This window comes from Pundamilia nyererei, unplaced genomic scaffold, assembly GCF_000239375.1.
Source record: "Pundamilia nyererei isolate P.nyererei 1_Seehausen unplaced genomic scaffold, PunNye1.0 scaffold00069, whole genome shotgun sequence".
Taxonomy (NCBI): Eukaryota; Metazoa; Chordata; class Actinopteri; order Cichliformes; family Cichlidae; genus Pundamilia; species Pundamilia nyererei.
The window spans coordinates 562570-582400 of NW_005187470.1; the positions used below are offsets into that span (position 1 = coordinate 562570).

The window sequence follows — 19831 nt, forward strand, 5'->3', positions numbered from 1 at the left end:
TTGCTGTACATGATTCTTCTTTAAAATGTTCCCGGTTTATGACTTACTTTTAGTCACGTTATGCTCTATGCAAAACTTAGCAGATCTTCAAATTATGCAATGTAGCTGGGGTTAAATGGGCCTGAATGTGGATTTGCTTAGGCATCGTTCACAATTTTGTAATAAAGCATTTTATAGCACTTGGAGGTGTTTTGATCTGTATTTTCTGTTGTTCTGACACACACACACACAAGTAAGTACTGTACAATAGTTAGATTTATTTTCTGAATTTCATTCATTCTTCTAGAATTATTTATCTTTCCTTTATTAGGAATGTGTTACAACCAAAATATTTTATATCAATCATTTTATATTTTATTAACTCACAAAGGCATTTTTGAATCTCCACAACACAAAATGACCATAATCTAAACACTAAAAAAACCTATCAACGTTCAGACAATGCTGGATACTTTGAGGTGTTGTGCTTTAGGGTGACATAACAGCCAACATGTACCCAGTTAACACAATAACATAGGCTGGAAGCTATCCCAGCTTTGATGGAGTGAGAGGCAGGCTGCGAGTCCAGTGCAGAGCTAATACAAACAGACGATTATTCACACTCATGCATTTGACCAATTTAGAATCCACAATTAACCCAACATCTATGTCTTTGGACTGTGCGATTAAAGCCAGAAAGACCCTACACAGGCACAGGGACAACATGCAAAACCCACAAAGGACTGACTGGCAGATAATTTCATTTTACGTGTAACTTAACCATTTCAGGGCCTGAAGTCTATCCCGGTTGTTAGTAGTACTTATCTTTCCGGTTGTCAGCAGTTTACAAAGGCTTCATTGAATTTTTTTTATTTAACAAATACACAAAAAACACTATTTCTGCCAACCATATCTTTGATGTGCATTTTTACACAGATGACACAACTTCATATACAGCTAGCTTGTTCTGTAAATGGCTTATATTTTCTTTTGGAAACTATATCCGTTTTCTACTAAACTACTATCTATTGAACTGAATGGAACTCTATTGAATTAAACAAACGTAGAGGTCATGTGTGGCAATCCAGAATCTTTTTGGTGTGTGATTGAGCTGTGTTTTCACTCCACAATAATTCCTTTATAGCACAGGTATTTGTTATGCCCTGTCTAAGGGGGACAAAACAAAACACCAAAGCCATCCATCTTCCCCAAGTCACACAAAAACTTAAGAACAACTTGATGTAAGGCCACACCAACAAATAAACAAATCGATCTGCAAATCCAAGCCGAGCTAACGAAACCAAACCAACATACCCTGTTTGTTTTCTATGTGTGAGAACTTTTAACATAGCATTCACACTTAGGCGCAAACTCAGGAACCTTGTGGTTTAAGATGACCTGCTCTACCCCCTTAACCACAGCCACCTCTTTAAAAAAAATACCACCAGCAACGTTCTCACACTTTGACATTTGCAAAAAGATCTGAGCCTGATATAAGTTATGGATAGACCTTTAAGGTCAAAGCTTGCCCAGTAAAGTGGCAAGCTTTGAATTCTATACACCTCAACTAAGTTACACTGATTCATACAATTTGTTAAAAAAATAAAAATAAAATCACATTCATACTTTGTAACAGAGAAACACATTCAGATGTATGTTTTGTAAGTAAGTAAACAATATTCTTGTTCTTGTGACTCGATTTGTCTACCTCAAAAAGAAATTTTACATTTACATACATAACTGTGTTTTAATTTGAAACCACTGAGGATTTTATGACTTCACTACTACCCCACATTTTGCAAAGCAACCCTGTGTGGGATGGGATCCTCTGGTGGCCAGCTTGTGGCCCGAGGGCCCCATGTTGGACACTTTTGATTTCCAATACAAAGCTAGTATACTACTGTGGCTGTCTGCATGTTAACTTTGATCCATGCCATGTCTCCTATCCAAAAATGACGGTGACGCTGAAGTTAAGTAGTTGGAGCAGAGGAAGGGGGGAAAGCGATAACGAGAGGTAGCAATTTTTTTCCACATGTCTGTCCAAATGCACAGTGGCTGCTCGATCGGGCCGTAACTAGCTCCCCTCATTTTTATGTTTATTTTTGCTACTTTTCTTTCTCTGTCGTTGCATGCTGTCGACTAATTTCTTCATCATCATCATCATCTGAAGGGGCAGGAAGCTGAATCCCGTCTCCAGCAGTTAGCAGCAGCTTCCCTGGCTCCACGGCGACGGCACAACCGGCAGCAGATTTAAAAAATGTCCGAGGAAGGACCGAACATGTTGACAGGGAGGAAGACGGCGTTAAGGTAACAACCCGAAAGTATTTGTGTTAACATATGCGACGTACGGTGTAGCTAGCAGCTAGCTGTTAATCGATGCTAATGTCTCTGTTGCCGTGGTGAACTGAGAGCGGGAGGTGCACAGTGATGGCACTGGGGCGGCTTAACCTTTGAACGTTACATCAGCTGGATGTGTACGCTGTAGTTAGCGTTTATGCTCGGTTATAACAGCACGGAGCACAGCTAACGGGAAAAGGCTGGGTTCGTCATCACATGACTGGAAAACAAGAATTTCCGCTACATTTACCCAGCTTGGAAGTGCCCCTTTAAAAAATAAAGCACACACATGCATAAAAAATGTCGTGTGTGGGCAATCTGCAGAGTATCGTATTTTTAAATTAAAGGTACTGGGGACAAACTTTAACGTTAGCCAAGAAGTTGAGAGGACGCTATTTAATGCTGTATTTTCACACAAGAAAAATGGCAGGAGCTACAAATGCAAAAGCGTTTTAAATGCAACTTTCATTGAGTAATATGAAACATGTAAAGGGAACGGATACGTTTGTATGTTTTTTTTTTTTATCATTTTCTTGTTTATATTTTTTATATCAGTATAGGCTCAACATATTGCAGCGCACACAGCTGATGTGTTTTGTTGACATTAAAAGAACACGGTGTGAAGTGAAGCGTGCTACGTTCATGGAAACTTAGGAAAACTTAAATGTCAGCATAATTATCTGAGGCACGTGGGCCGAGCCAGTGCTTTTACACCCATTTAAACACACAGGCATGCAGAGGTTGTTACATGCCTTTAAATGGTCACACTGAAGGATGCATCATCTCTATGATTGGCCCAGGGGTAAATATCTTTTTCTCGGCCCATATTTTCTCACATATTATCTCTGTCACGCACAGAGCAATAATCAATATTAACAATAACATCATTCTAGCGGTTGTGTCAGAGGTTGTGTTTGTCCTGTGAACTCACACCATCTTTTTTAAGCTGGACTACCGGATGTGGTAGACCCGAGGGCTCAAAAGCACTGCAAACAAAGAAAATACGAGCAAACAGAAGAATGCAGCAAAAACACAGCAAAAGTAGAATTAAAAAAACAATACAAGAGGAATAAAATACAAGGAAAGTAAGGTAAAACACAATGGAAGTAGATTGAAACACAACGGAAGTAGAATAAACCACCACGGACGTAAAATAAAACACCACAGAAATAGAATAAAATACAACCGAAGTAGAATAAAACAGAATAGGTGCAGAAAAAAACAAAACAAAGCACAATAAATTGGGAAAAACAGCACAGAGGAAAAAGAGTAATGTGTGTTCTAATCACACGATTCATAAAGTGCTGAAGATGCATGTTTCCTTCAAGTTATCGTCTCCCCTAAATTACATGCATTGTGTTTTGTGAGCCTTTTTTAATTTGCTGATGTTTTCTTAGTTTGCAGTGCATTTGACCTCTCAGTGCAACCATAACCACAAGCCCAAACATATTTAACTTTGATTAACTTGGAACAAAAAGAGAGAAGCCTATTAACCACAAGTCCTCACAGACTCACTGGATGGGTCATTTATAGAATTCCTCATTCAACAGTTATTTCCACTGCTTCTACATACATCTCACACATGAGTCATATTTTTAACATAGAAATGGTAACAAGGATTCAGTTGTTTACAAAACCACAAACTACTCATCCATCAGAAGTTCATCTTTCAGGCCGTGCGCTCAGCAAATCCATAGATAACACTGCTCAGACCCTGAATCTTAGCAGTTAACGCTGTCTGACTACTCTATAAGACACTCACCGAAAAAACAAACTGTTGCATAGTTGATGCCAAAAAGTTTGCAGGTATTTGGCAAATGACAGGAAAAAAAAGGTCATCATTCAGCTCTTTGGAAGGAAACTGGAATGTGAATGAAATGGTGCAACGGTTTAGGACCTAACCACAGTAATATTAATCCGGGACAACATCCTCATTTAGATTTTTTTTGTTTTTTCTTTAAATATTCAACACTGAAAAAATTACAACAAATTAGAAAAAAATTAGAACAAACAGCTTATAGTGCAGGAAGTACAGTCATACAACCAGAAGGGAAGTGTATGAGGTGTGTTCCTACACAAATTATCTTCAGTAAGGTGTCTATTTTTATCCTGTGCTTAAAAACAGGCAGTATGCAAGACATACACAGGCTATTTTATTATTTTAATTATTTTATTTATTTTTCTATACCTATTAATAGCTTATCTAACAGTTGTGGACACACTCACAGAGATATATCAGGAGCAACCCGGGGTCTTAATATATACATTTATGGTGTAGCTGTAGAATTGATCCACAAACCTTCTGATAGTTAGACAACCTACTCGACTTCCTGAGACAAAGGCTTAAGTAGAATTCTGCACAAGGATAGACTATTTGGAACTAAAATTATAAGCATTGTTGAATCTAAAGGATCAATATACCTGTGATATATGTGTGATGGAAAATAATTAATTTATTCTTATTTTATTCCATTTGTGGACAGGTTACAAGTGAAAAAGTAAAGAGTTTCCTTCGCTAACTATTCTTTAATATTTCAGATTTTTAGAAAAACGAGTGTTCTTTTTTTTTTTTTTAAATTATAATCATTAAAACATAACTGAAATTTATACATATTTATATACAATGCATGTGGCCGTGCTCTGTTTGTAATAGAGGTCCACCGTTTTTGCTGAGTTCCCATTGCCTGTGAATGCATCATCCAAGGCCTTTCAACATTGGAGAGTCAGCAGCCAATCATATGGCTAAAAGACGCTAAGGCCCGCCTATTTCTTTCACCAACAGTCAGGGTTGGCCAAAGTGCAGCTCCGGTTCCTGTAGTCAAAGAACACGCTGCTTTGAACCAAAGAAGGAAGCTGTTGACCTTTCAGTAATAATCAGTTTAGGCTGCAGGGGTTTCTGACATGCCAACTCCAAGGTGAGAGCCACATGATTATTATCCTCCTCTGTTTACACCGTAAGCATTTCTGCTCTTATGACTTTATTGTTTAAAGCATGAGCTAACATCACTGCCAGACTTTCAGTGGGTTGATTGAAAGCATTGAGCTCACCTATTGTTGAGATGGATAAAGGCATGTTGAGCTTGAAAGGCCAAGTATTTCTCCCTGTGCTCTGAGCTGTTACCTAACTTTCAGAAAGCATACTCTGTCCTCGGGAGTATACTTTGTATACTATGATATCTTATTACCTCATATTTTTAGGTAAATGGGTAATCTGTAGCTCTAGTCTAAGAAAACCTTATTTTAAAGCGTTTGCATGACACATAGGTATCAAAGGCATAATAATCATCTGCAGGAGTCATAAACAGTTCATTCATTAATTACTCTGCTATAAGCTTAAAAGTTTTCAGTCGCTTATGTTTCTGTAGCTTGAATTTTCCCATAAAGAGATGCTCTTTATGGGTCCTTCCAGTGTAATTGACCAAATCACAAACAGATGATTTTCTGTATCACAACAGACTGTTTGTTCCCCCTGTTCATGCAGAGCCTGTTAGTGGGAGTCTCCATAACACAATATGCTTTTGTCTCCCCCACAGTGAAAACATGCTCTTTGGGATGGGAAATCCCTTGCTCGACATTTCAGCTGTTGTGGACAAAGATTTCCTTGACAAGTAAGTCTAAATGCTTCATCTGTTTCCCCTTAAATCATCCTGCATGCTCAGAACACACTTAATGTTTGTTTGCTTGCCCTTTCCTGAAAGGTTTGGACTGAAGCCGAATGACCAGATCCTCGCAGAAGACAGACACAAAGCCTTGTGAGTTAAAACTTCGCTCGTAACCCACGCTACAGTCGCTTGTATAATGCAAACAGTTAAAAACATGCGAAACCAAATAAGGGATACACTAGCCATTCATACACACTACTACCATCTTGACACTGTAAGCTGTGCTCAAAATAGCTAACTCATACATTGGCCCCGGGTAGCTGGCAGCCTCAGAACTTTACACGCCCACATTTTTCCAGCTCTGAACCCATGCCAGACTATAAATAACCTCTAAATTTACGATTTCCTTGTGGCAAATGTAAGTTAGTAAGGGTTTTTCTGAGTTGTGAGTTTCTTGTAAACACGCCTCCGTCACATTGCAAGCAGTAACACTATATCCTTCCTCGAAGACACTGTGGCATGCCCCCGCTTGCAGCCCATCACTCTGTAGAAACAAAGAACTAGGCTTTAATCACTGACTGACCTTACACCACCCTTTTCCTTCTGTTTGATAAGGTACAGATGGTTCCTTTGCAGGGAATTTGTTGTGTGAATTTTTTTTTGAAGATGTTAAATATGTGCACCATCTGTAAATAAGAACATGGTGTGAGAGAGGGAGGTGTTGGGGTTCCCTTTGAAGTTTGAAGGATTAAACAGTTTTCACACTGAGAGGTAAATCACATGTTCCACATTTAGCATATGTAAACATTTGTTATGGGTTTGCCTATTAGTGTGCGAGTGAACTGAGATGTTTAATAATTACCCAAGCAGCAATAGAAAAAAATCACAGGTTTTCTGAGTTTTTATGACTTTACTTTGCCTGCCAAGTCTGAAATGTAATCAAAAAAGCCATTCGCTGGGACAGAATAACCTCTTCTGTGAATCAAGCTCTCTTTTATTTTTAAAGCATGATGGATATTTTCTGACGGCAACATTTCATTTTGTCTTAAATTGGCAATTTGTGTCTCTGCAACCAAATGTAACCCAATGCCCGCTGCCTTTCAGTTCGCTCTAGCAATAAAAGTGCAACAGATGACTTTTTAAGGCCTTTCGTTTAACCAGTAGCAGGTCACCTGAGCTGAAGTGCTCCTTTAGGCAATTTTACTACATCACACTGGTCAACGTTCACACCTTAAAGCTGCTCAGTCAACAGTTATCTGCTGGCCATTACTACTGGAGCACTTCAGTGTTTAAGGTGCCCTGTTGAGTTTTAAAAAAAAGTCTTTATGAAAACAGAATCAGCATTTTCATTGTGTAAAACGGTCTGTTTTAAGTACGATAAGCCAGATAGGGGCACTAACAAATGAGGAGAGGCCAGTGGGAATCCTTGGACATGTACAGTTAATTGTTACTAGCATTACTTTAACAATTTGACAATAAAATGGCTTAAAGATGTTAAATTCTGAACAGTTGGCACTTTTGCAAAGACAAAGAAAAATGATTTTGTTGTCCATTAAGACGTTTTAATGTCTTGAGTAAACTTTGTATTGGATTCAGTGTGACGGAGCAGTGGAAAATTTGACTCATGTCAAAATAACCCCCATATTTATTTGTATTGGGAGCTCCAGTGGAGCAGTGGTCCTGGCTTTGGGGTTTCTGCACTGCAGATGTTACATCGGCTAACATACTATGATGCTGTGATTATGCTTCCCAAACCCTATCCATAGACATTTAGCCAGTTTAAAACCATAATGTTTAAATTTTCAAAAGACCAGCTTAAACCAAAAATTGGTGACTGCTACCGTTGACTGTGCAGAACTACTGAGCCACCCCTCATTTCTTTATATTTTGCTTCCAAGGAGCCAGACTTTCTTGTAATGTTTCTAGGATAAGTGACTATAAGCTGCTGTTTCCAATGAGTCCAATTCAGTTCAGTTTTTGTACCCTTTCTTGTTGTTTGTTCAGCCATTTAACACTGACATACAACTCAATCAAGTATATATATAAAAGGCATCTAACTCAAGGGCTGAACCACTGTAGAGTCTGCACATAACAGACAACTTGGCAACGAACCAATTTTAAATTTAGTATCTTTAGCCACTTTGTTACTGCAAACAGTCACACAAAAAAACATAATTTGTTCCCATTTTTTTTAGTTGAATAACACACATTCACAGGCATAAAATTTTATTTTTGGAACAGCAAGTTGATTCCCAAAGAAAATTTGGCATATGGTGAGGAAACTGGACAAGTGGAGGACAAAAGAAGTTGCACACCTACAAAACTTTCCACAACAGGTGATCGGTATCTGAAAGTCCTTAGAAAATAGGAAACATCCAGGAAAGAGCTGACACAGAACTTGAGAGTTGCATTTGGCTCTTCAGTTGATCCATCAACTGGTAGCTGAAGGACAGCGATGGTCTTGAAGGTTAAATGACTGATGAACTGGACTGAAAATCTTTCCAACCACACTGCAAGTGTAGTAAAAGCATATGTGGATAGAAAAACATAAAGTGGAACACTATCAGTCGGGGATTGGCCTCCCCAGACCTGGACCTCAACATTAATGAAGCAGCGTGGGATCATCTTGACAGAGAAAAACAGCAAGTATCCAACGAAATGTCTGGAGAAATATTCCTGAAGATTACTTAAAGAAATGACAGTAAAGCCTTAAATATCAAGTTTGAAGCACGTTTGAATTGTAGGGTGGCCCGAGACTTTTTGTACAGTACTGTAGAATAATAATGCAAATGGATACATAGCCTATCTGGCACCAGGCTGCATTAGTCCATAAACTTTACTACACTACTGCAAACCACCTACTGTGTAGCTGTTACATGCTGTAGTAAATCTGTGAAGGCATTATAAAACTATGAAGCACCATAACGATGCAGTTAGAGTTTAAAGACAGATCAGTACATCTGATCATCTGTACTTTACAATGGGCTACCTTGTCGGGTCTTGTTACTTGACAAAAGGACACATGTGACCTTGGGCAGGAGCAGCGGCACAAAGCAGCATCATCAGCAGTGTTGTTCTCCTTCAGCACAAAGGCAGCGGTGTTATCTTTAGCCCCACAGACACTGTTCTCTACACATTCTGCACAAGGTCAGGGCAGGATTAACATGCAGCTTTGCTGGTTAATTCCCAGCACAATGCATTTCAATGCACGTCCCCTCAATGCTATAGACACCAGCGTGCCCGTCATCATGTCAGTCAATGCATATCTGAGTAAGCATGCAGCATTTTTATCATACTGAACGTTAACTTTCGACGCTGCAGCATGTGCCACAGTGTACCTATTAATGCTGCTTTGCTTGAGGTTTGGTTGCTAAGAAGTCACGTGCAAAGTCATTGGCTTACGGAAGAAGAAGAAGAAGTCCGCTGAAGTGTTGTGACAAATAACTTCATTACTAAAAAGGACTTACAAGTCCAGTCAACTAACACCATTGTTGCGCTACCGAATCTACAGAGTGTAACACGATTCATTTTTTCCTCCCATCACCCTGGTGGGAGAGAGATCATTGGATGCAGTGCGCTGTGGCCATGCCTGAATTCAATTATCTAGTCACAGCAGAGCCCATATAATCCTGTTGTTGCTGAGAAATTGCCTGCTGGACAGTAGAAACTATCTACATCCATGTTAGTACTGGCTGGGGACTTATTTTTGGTGTAACAAGATTCAGCCACGTATTCTTAGTGATTCAGTAATGGATTAGGCACCAGAATTCACTGACTTTTGCTGTTTTCTTTTGTTTTCTGTCGCAGTAAATTAAACACGTTTCTGTTCTTAGACTGTTATTTTGAAAATTGCAAGACCTCAACTCCATCTAGCACTTAACCTTCTGACATTTTAAGATATTTAATGTTTTTTGCAACAAAATTTTGATCAACTTAACTGAAAAAATAATCGAGAGATGCAGGAATTTGAATGAAAACAATCATTATTTGCTGCTCTGATTTGGGTGGGGGATGACGGGGAAATCTGTCATACTGAAAAACAACCCAAACTTCCTGCTACATTCCATTTAACCACAAGCCCCGGTTCACTGCTGGGTGTGGCCTTTCTGTTGTTTCATAATGCTTCTTTTCTTTTCACCTTTGCCAACTGCTGCATCCTTTCTTTCTCCTTTGTAATGCATCAAAGCCCTCAAACTATAATATACCTGTAGTTAATTTTTACATGATGCAATCTTAAGCAGTGCTATTATCTTGTATGAGTGACAGCATCAGTCTCTCCTCCTCAAAAAGCAGCTGCTAGTTCTGCCGGTACCTGTATTTTATTCCTGGTTTTACAGTGTGGTGGTTAGCCTGTCAGGCTGGAGTAAATGCAAAATACTGTACTGTTTGTTCACATTATATTTTCTTATATATTATAAATATAAAATATTATATATTTTTATATTTTTTTTGTGGTTAGTGAGCTGCAGTTGAGAGGGTCTGCTTTCAGCAGATGCTGGTTTTTCAGGCGAAGCCTTTGGTTGTTTTGAAATCGAGGTATGAGAGGAAACCAACTAACCAAAGAGCTGCGTGAGACTTCCTCTCTGCCTGCTTAGACATGTTAAATTCAGAGTTTCAGTGGGTAACTGTCGTAACTGTAGTTCCCTCTGACTTTTTGCAGCTGTTGCTGCCATCGTGTGGATTCAAATATGAGTTTGATTCCTGCAGGATTTTTAAAGGCTCTTTGTCATGTGCCAAGATTTGGGGTACGTTTGACTTTGTGTTGTGACCAGATGAACCCAAAGATTACTAAATTCAAAATAAAGTTGTGTTCCTTACTTAGGTCATGTCTAATTTTGCTTTGTAGTGTTTGCTTTTTTAAAATATTTGATTCTGATCATTTGCAGTATTCGTCTCATTAGCACGTGGCGAATATTTATATTTTAACCTTGTCACTTATTTCTTAGCAGCAAAATTCTTTTTAATATGTTATTACTTTGCAGAATATGGGGCATGCACCCTATATGACCAGCAGGGGGCAACAGTAACCTGCTGTTTCTACCCCCCTAAAAAAGAAGTCTCCATAGGAAACAACATGTCAACATAATGAAAACACGCCTCTTTCTGTAGGAGATTATAATGTGGGACATGCAGCATTTCATAATATAATATCTACCCAAACCCTCTTGGGAGTGTTAAGTGAATCATATTAGCGCTAATAATTATTAGTGTATCAAATGAGCGTGTCATTTTTTACTGTGAGAGTATTGTCACCTCAGAGGGGTGGTGGCGGCGGCGGTGGGGGGAATCAGCTGGCTCCTGAATATTAGTGCTGTTCAAACATTTGTTTTATGACTCCCTCTGTCCAACGATAATTAATTGTTTACTTTCTCATCTCTGGATGATGGCGTGACTCTTTTCAGTAGTTGTTTGCTCACAGCAATTAAGTTCATCAGTGCTCATCCTATCCTCTCCCCCAGCCCCCCCCACCACCACCACCTACCCCGTCTCCCTCCTTTTCTCTGTTTCTCTGTGCTAAATGCAGATTAGCAGCATCACAATCGCATCCAGAATGAGAGTAAACTCCTCATTATGCCGTGTGACCCTCTGCTGCATGAATAATTCAGGGATGCAGTGTTAGTGGCTGGCTGTTATTAGCATTCCGGATGGCGAAGGATAGGGGAGGGTGGGGGGGAGGAGGAGGGTGGGAGGCTCATATCACTGACAGGGCTGACTCAGGGGGATCAGCGCTGGATTGAGACACACATCACACACACATCATCACACGACACAGGAGATCAGTGGAGGTGCCTCTCCACTAACACACCCTGCTGTCTGTGTACATCTTACACACCCCTGCTGCTGCCATGCAGCTCAATCTGCTTACTGGGGGAAAAAACAACAAAGGCCTCTCTCGCTGAGTACATGCTAAACACTTCGGCTCCCGGGTTCGTGTGTGTGATAGATTCTGCTCTGTAAACACACTTGACTCTTCTCCTCTCTTTCTATTTTTTATGTTTTTAATATATAATGAAGTGAATCGTGAGTGCTAGACAACCCCCCCCTCCCTTCCCCTGTGGAGCTATCCTTGTGGTGTCATAAGGACAGACACTCCTGCCTGTTGTGTGTTTGTGTGTTTGTGTCTGCTCACATGCATGTGTGCAGGAGCTGCATGTGCTTGCCATGGTGCCACTTCACTGGATGTACTCATGCTTGACTGAGTGTGTAGACACATTACACACCCCCCACCCACCAATCCTTTTATTTCCCAGCTCCCTTGTCTGGTAACGCTGAGTGCTGTACTACAGTACTTAAACTCACCTCTGCTGGCAGCTACCGGGTCAGCACGTCCGGCTCCCCCCCGCTGCCGAGGACAAAGGTCACGGGCCTGCATCCATCAGCCGACCTCTGAGCCAAAGCGAGAGAGCAGAGATTAATGGCACTCAACCGGTAATTGAGACATCAGAAACACGTTCAGCGACCAGGCGCACTGCTCTTGATGTTTTATTGATAACCGTGAATCTGGCAATTTGGGACGCTTGCGTGAATCTGACGTGCTCGCCAGAGCCGTACTCAGCTGTAAGAAATGCGAATGTAGACCTTGTGAATTATAAAAGAGGAAAACTTTTCAAATACTGGAAAGAAAAGGGGGGAAAAAACAGCGCAGGGTGTCCTTGTTCCCGTGTTGGTGCTTTCTGTGTGATGAAATTTGTCAGCGTGCTGTGCAGCCGCTTGATTTCTCTGCATTTAAAAGCATACATGCTGCATTATGAGAGATGGCTGATGCAATCACAATTAAGGCTTGTCCTCGTTGGAGCTTTGAATTCCTCTCTTCCACTCTCTCTCTCGCTTGTTGATGGCCACTGCCAGCAGGTGGTGCCAGAAGGAAACATCACAAGTCAAAGGGGGCGTAACAAACACAATCTACATCTCTGTGCATGTGGGCGCTGCTACCCCCTCCTCACCTCGTCTCCCTCCAACTCCCCGCTTTTAAAGAGCGTTTTATAATTAAAATGTGGGCGTCTCAGCCAGTACATACAGCATGTTCAGTTCAGAAAAGCATGCTCAGGGCTATTTTTAGTCATCTTTGATCCCCCAGCAGCCACACAGGAAAAAGCCACTGATGGCAGCAGCCCTTTTTTTTTTTTAACATGAAGGCTAGTTAGTGCACTATCTGTGCCGATCATTTCTCTACACCTAGCCTGTGCGGGGGTAGAGATGGGAGGCCTGACTGGTGAGCAGCAGCAGCACTCCCCGTGTATTTAAAGTTCACACTGGGCCATATGGTCCCCACAGTAGGGGGTGTTGGTGGAATTATTCACACGGAGCGCTCTGAATCACTGAGATCCTGGTATCAACCTCCAAGATAAGGGGAATGTCTCAAAGGCTTTGTGCTCCGGCTTCAAATCTCAATCCTCAAGAGAGCACCAGAAGCCCCATCCTTGCTTACACACTCCCTCTTCCCACTCCTCTCTCCCTCAGTGTGTCCCTCTCTCTCTCTCTCTCCCTTTCATTTCCTCACACACACTCTCACACTCCCTTTCCCACATCCACGCAGTACAGTGTGACAAACAACGCCACCCTCTGCAGCGCGAAGCCAAAAACCTGTGACATTTTAGAGGAAATAATATGAACTCATACTCCATGACCAGATTTTGCCCCCACCGCCTAATCCTTGAGTGCAGCCTAATTAAGTACAAACAGCAGTCCTCAGCTAATGCCAACAAATGGGCTGCTGCTGCTGCTGAAGCTGGATTGGCCCATTATTAAAGGGACGCACAGTTGTCGTTTCTGCATTCTAATGCAATTACTCACCCATTATGACCATGTAATTGTGCAGTCATTAATTGTGTATCCAGTCTGTGATGCAAAAAGTGTCACCGCAGAGAAGATGTGGCACTATTTTTTTCTTTCTTTCTTTTGCACCGAGGTACTCGAGGAAGGTTTTCTTAGCTAAAAAGGGATTTGCCCCAGTGGATTGAGATACCCGAGCGATGCCGATACTTTAATGCTTTTGTACAAATCAACATTCATCCCTTACTGTAGTCTATTAGAAGATGTCAGAGGACGGGAACAAGGCCTCTGTGGCTGTTTGAATCATGACTCATTTGTGTTCAGTACTTTTATATGCCTCATTCTTCGCCATCTATTCCCATCCTGCCCTAATGTTCCTCTGATAAGAATGTCCTATTCATTCTGCGTTCCTCACCGGTTGCTACACAGAGAGGGAGTGAGAGAGAGAGACTCTACAGGCATTGAATGAAAAGCACATCTATTTCTGAGAGGGAGCGCGAGCATGGTAGAAGATAATTATTGATTTGAAATAAGAAAAGATAAGGCTCAACCTTGAGCAGCCCAGCGATAGCACACAGAACAGAATAATTAATGGGCCTGTCTTGTGTCGGGACAAGCTTTCACACTGAGACGAGCGTATTGATTTTAAACAGATAAACTGCGTAACCCTTTGTGAAGGGTTTGACAAACAATTTAATTGGGGGGGAAAAACAACAATATTCCTCACCCTTTCCATCTCCCTTTCATCATGTCCCCGAGCTGTTTTTCCTCCGCCTGACCTATGGAAACAATTACTGTGCATCAGGCCTCGTACTGCCTCCAGACTACCAAGGAAGGCTGGTGTGGGATGCACACACACTGATTGGGGAATCTAATCAATGGTGGAACCTGTCTCCACTCCAGATGCCCGTCTTGAAACTGGGATTACCAAAGCCTTTTAGCTGCATTGGCCCCTCTCTGTTTCTGTCAGATAGAGAGAAGATGGATCTGCCTGTTTAAATATACCTGCCTGCTATACTTGAAGCAGAGATAATTTACTGTTCCTGTACAACCCTCCTCCTGCCTAATCCCCAAGGAGAGCCAGCAAAGAAGCCCCAGTCCGCTCACTTCTTCCTTTGCCCTCCCCTGATTAGCGATAGAGGCCGTTTGATCATGTTTCCCTGCCTGTCCTTGTGATTTGTAAGCTGTTTAAACGTGAACGAGGCAATTAAACGAGGACGAACGGCGTGTAGGAGAGAAGGTGCCGCGGTGATCATTAGCGATGAATTACCCCGGTGTGCACTCAAACACTCGGGAGGACTTTCAGGCGGACCACTCCCGAGAATCCAGATCCAATCTAGCCATTGATTAACAGAGACTTGTTCTTCCTGTGAAATCACTCGACGGGGATTTTAGGGCACTCATCCGGTCTTATCGAGATAGGCTAACATCAAAGGCGAATGAAGAGGGATTGGGTAAATGGGCTCGCCTTGCCCTCTGTGTAAGAGACTTAGAGGAGCAAATCTTGAATTATTGCCTCATGTAAATAATCTACTTGGCTTGTTTTTTGGGGAGGTGAGAGAGGAGCTCATGAGTCACTCGGGTTAGAGAACTCTCAAAGTACTTTGGAAGCTCTCATATTTCCCTTGATGGGAAACAACAGTGGGGGCTCCATCCTCAGGAATGTAAACAACACAATGTTCCCGACTTGTGTGATCTGCCTCAACAGTTTGAACGCGTTAATCCGGAGAGATCTGGAGGTATTAGTTGTCGAGGGGGGACTCTAGGACTCCGATACCCTCTGAATACAAATATTGTATTCAGCGGCTTAATTCTTCTAATTTGAATATGATTTCATTTAAGCTGAATAAATAAGTGCTGCTATTAGTCTCAAATTGGAAGGTATGAAATTGAAAAACTGTGGCTTTTAGTTAAGAGTGGCGTTTAACCAAAGTGCCACCGGCAACCTCTTGTAAAACATGTTATATAACACATGCTGACCATACATTAGTGGAATACATGGCATAGCTGGGATTGCTCTTACGCCGAGCGACACCAGTAGGTTTTAAAAGCCGAGGTTACTGGCTGAGGACATTTTGTTCAAAACAATTTCTTTTTTCTTTTTTTTCTCCCTCTGCTCCCTCCCATCACTGAGTGAGCTTAGACTGCAGTAGATAGAAAGGGATTTTCTCTCTCTAAATGGCCAAGGGGGCCGTTTACGGTGTCACTACTATGGGATCACATGATGTTTGAGGGTGTAAAGGTCTCGAGGCAGCTGCTCCTTTTCGGATGGGATTTTCGAGGCGTCCAAGAGCAGGGCCCCATGCTGTCTGCACTGAAAGGTGGAGCAAATACTTCTAGCAAGGGGGGGGGGGGAAGCACTGAAATCCTCAGAAGCTGTGTGTCTATTTGAAATGGGTTCTGGAGTCCCTCGGCTGCCTTCATGTTATAAACACCCACAGTGCTCAAATTCTTCTTTTGTCAAGGAGTCATAACAGGTGTCTCAGGAAGGATTTTTTTTTCCACCCGGTTAGCATATTTTCCACTTGCATGGAAAGTTTTTTTTTCTTTATTAGGAACATTCTGCCCTGGGTGGACCTCTCGCCTTGAGACATGATATGTAGACTTTCTTTGAAGCAGTTAAGGTTACTTTCACACCCGCTCAAAATTCGGCCATGCCTAGTTAAACCAGGTTGTGCTGAAGTATTGAACACCTCTGGCTGGCACATGTTGGTAAGCCATGACGCACTTTGCATACAGATCAGTGCTGTCTGTGGCAAGTATACACAGTAGACATGACATATTTTTATGATCAGGGCTACAATTTAAAACATACAACCGTTGACCAACCCCATAAAATGCACTGGATCTCTGTAGCGCAGAGCACCAGTGCCCCCCTTGGGATTACAACTAAGCATTTTATTATGAATTTAAAGCAGTAACGCACATATAATTCAATGTGACTGATTTAGAAAAAGGCCAAGGTGCATCTTCACCTTAGTTAGGCCAGTTGCCATAGCATGGCAGATATGTTTATATATCCAGCCCCCCCCCCCCAATCTCTAGGAGGCTAATGGCGCAAACAATGTGCAGAACGCAACATTATTCATGTTCTCAGCTTCCAAGATAAAGGGCTCTATCTCGCAGCGTAGCCTGGCTTTGCATCATGTTACGCCTGAGCATCGCAGCTATTGATGTTTGAAATGGCAGTATGATGGGGAAATACAAAAATGATAGAACTGCCTTCAGTATTACCCTGGGGTGTTCCTTTGGTTTATGTTTGAAAACACAGCAATTGTTTACTCCGTATTCCCCGATGTAATGTCTGCTTTCTCGACTCATTTCTGTTTAGTCTGTTACAGTCATTTCTAAACTTTGCTGTGCGGTTCAAAAACATCAAACCTTTAATCAGATGCGGTCTCTCGCTAAACGACTTATCTGGGTATCGGGTTTTTATACATGGGAAAATAATAAAACATAATTTTCTAATTGCTCTGAAAGCATCACCTATGAAATATGTGCAGTCGCCTATTTCTGCCAAGTTGAAGATGAATAGCTGCTTTTATTTTGTGCATCTCTTTGAGGAAGCAGTTCAAGTTCCTTAGAAATAACTTTTGCTCACTGCTCATCTTGTTATAATACTGTAAGGCTAAATACAACCATGTGTGAACAATGTTTCTCTCTTTTGCTTTTATCAAGCTGACATTTTAGACTCCCAACTGCAGCAACATTTGTGGTAAAGTATCCCATTTAACAAAATCCAGCTTTGATTTTTTTCTCCCCCCCTCTTTTCCCTGTAAGCAGTTTATATAAACAACTTGCACCTGGAATGTCACGGTTAAAGAATGGCGTAAATGTATCCCACTTTTAGTCTGTTGTGTTTCTGGGTTTACGTGCTCCAAAACACAACTTCTTTACTGCTCGAAAAGGGAAGAAAAATGTTGCGACTTAACTAAGGGATTGGAAAATATATCCTTACAGGATAAGCTGAGTAAGTTAACAAAAAGTCTAGCACAAATATTTGGAATACTGAGTCAAAAGTAACAAATGCAGTATTTAAAATGGCGATCTAAAAAGCGATCCTGTGAACTTTACTTGTGTTTTCTGTTTAAATGATCAAGATAATTCTGTTAGGAAGGGTTAGGAGTGTTACACAACCACAAGACACTTTACAGGACTCTCTGTTTGTAGGTCTTGCTTATAACAAGCATCAGTAGAGACTTTCCAGCAGCAGCCACATGATAGTGCTCACCTTCAAAACCCACAGGCAGCTGCTTGTTATGTGCACATGTAACTTTGTGTTTTGATTAACTTCCAAACTTTGGTTTTAGTTTGGAATTTGCCGCAAAGTGTGCACGTCCTGTTGTAAATTTCTCACCGACCAGCATTACTGCATTAGCGGACATTGGCATTGGTCCATTTTATTTTTGACACGTGTTTGTGAAAATTTAAATGACATTTGGGCTTTTTTAGCTAGAGGCAAGTATAAATAATTATTTTGATTGTTCTTATTCCATCTCATAAGTGCCCTCTAGGTAAATTGAGCATGCTCTCTGTAGATCAGACATAAATGTTTGAAATATATAGCTAAACTGACAGATAAACACTTGAAATATGTGTCTGAAAAAGATAAAAGCATCTTTTGTTTGGTACTATTTAATTAACAAAGTCAGAGAGCATCCAGTGTGAGATCATTTTAACTAAACACATTGAGTGCCCGAGTTCATCTGAAGTGCTCTTCTGATATATTGAGAGATTGCTAACCTGTTAAATTCAGAGAACAGGTACATAATGCAGTTAAAATGTTTAATTTAAAGGTAAAATAAAAAGCTAAAACCATTATTTTTTTCAGGAAGTGCCCATTGAGGTTGCGCATGTGAAGCATAAAGCTGTTAGATTAGTTTTATTCTGAAAAGACAAACTTTGAATATGCAGCACTTGCACAGTGCTGCTCCTTTAGTTATCCTAATGTTAACATTATCATCATAGCAACAGTCTGAGTGATAACTGGTTAGCCAATATTATAAGCAGATCCCAGCTTATTGCAGATTTATTGTTATGTATGTTGTCCAAAATCATTTTTAAATACAGAAAATGATGTATAAACAGATGCTTGGGCTGATGTAGAAATGGTGTCATCGTGTAGTTTAACCAGAAGAGTGCCTCCCACTTTACAGTACTGTCTGCACAATGTACCGCACGTACAGTTGTATACATGTCACAGCTATGCATTAAATATGTTGTCAAAAACTTCATGAATTATACTTCTCATGTGCTGCTCCTTTTTCATTATTTCTGTTGGCAAACTAATATACTTAATCACTTTATAGGGCTGATGGATGTGGTTTATACGCTAAGAACTGCTCATTTTAACCCGTTACCGTTTGGTTGCTGAGCATATGTATTTAAACTTTTATGGCTATAATGAGATGCTATTGTTATGAAATGAAAACAACTGGATGCTTTCATTAGGTGATGTAGGTGCAGAAATGCTAAAAACGGGTCATTTTAGGATGTTGCTGGGCCGTTTCTAGGCAACAGTGATAACATCATAAAATCTGATATAGATGAGAACCACCAGGGGGACAAGATGTACCTGTGTGCTACGTTTGGTTGCTCGACTCCTGATGGTTTTGCAGGAGTTTGCAAAAAAAGACACACACAGACAGACAGAGCTTTTATGTTTTATAGTAAGATAACATTTTTTTGTTATTCCTGGGGTTGGATGTCAGCCTGATGGTTTTAAGTGCTCCGACATGGAGCGGCATTAGCATTAAGCTGGAAGCACAGTTGTTTTCGCCATGAATGCAGGTCTAATAATCTTTCTCCTTTCAGCCTTCTTATGGTCTTCATCAGCCCCTCAAAGAAATGTTTGACGTTTTAGCTGCTAAATGCTCTATTATGTTCAACAGTTGGCTGCGAAATTAGTGTGGGGGACATTAGGGCTCGGAAAATATTTTTGCTCTGAAGCTGAGTACAGCTTTATAGCCACAGCGGCTGGAAATAAGGTTGGTGGGAGCAGTGCGGCTGAATCGAAACAGCAACTTTGCCAGCCTTTAAACCAGACAATGGGTAGAAAGAGGAAATGGGAAAATTCTGTAGGCTTTAGGGAAACCACAAGATTAGGTGACATTATCATGAGAAATTTAATGCTTGAGGCT

General features: G+C 40.9%; 1 protein-coding gene across 3 annotated transcripts in view; it reads left to right on the forward strand.

Moving 5' to 3' along the window:
• The first annotated feature begins 1761 nt into the window (after positions 1–1761).
• adkb (adenosine kinase b) overlaps positions 1762–19831 on the forward strand; it is a 125195-nt gene continuing 107125 nt past the window's right edge. For 2 of the 3 annotated variants that reach the window (XM_005736381.1, XM_005736383.1), the window contains exons 1-4: positions 1762–1993; positions 2150–2286; positions 5850–5924; positions 6015–6068. In XM_005736381.1, the coding sequence (XP_005736438.1) occupies positions 2237–2286; positions 5850–5924; positions 6015–6068 (179 nt within the window). In that variant the 5' untranslated portion in view covers positions 1762–1993; positions 2150–2236. Of the gene's footprint in view, positions 1994–2149; positions 2287–5098; positions 5232–5849; positions 5925–6014; positions 6069–19831 lie in introns of all 3 variants that reach the window. The other variant, XM_013911705.1, reaches the window with a different exon arrangement.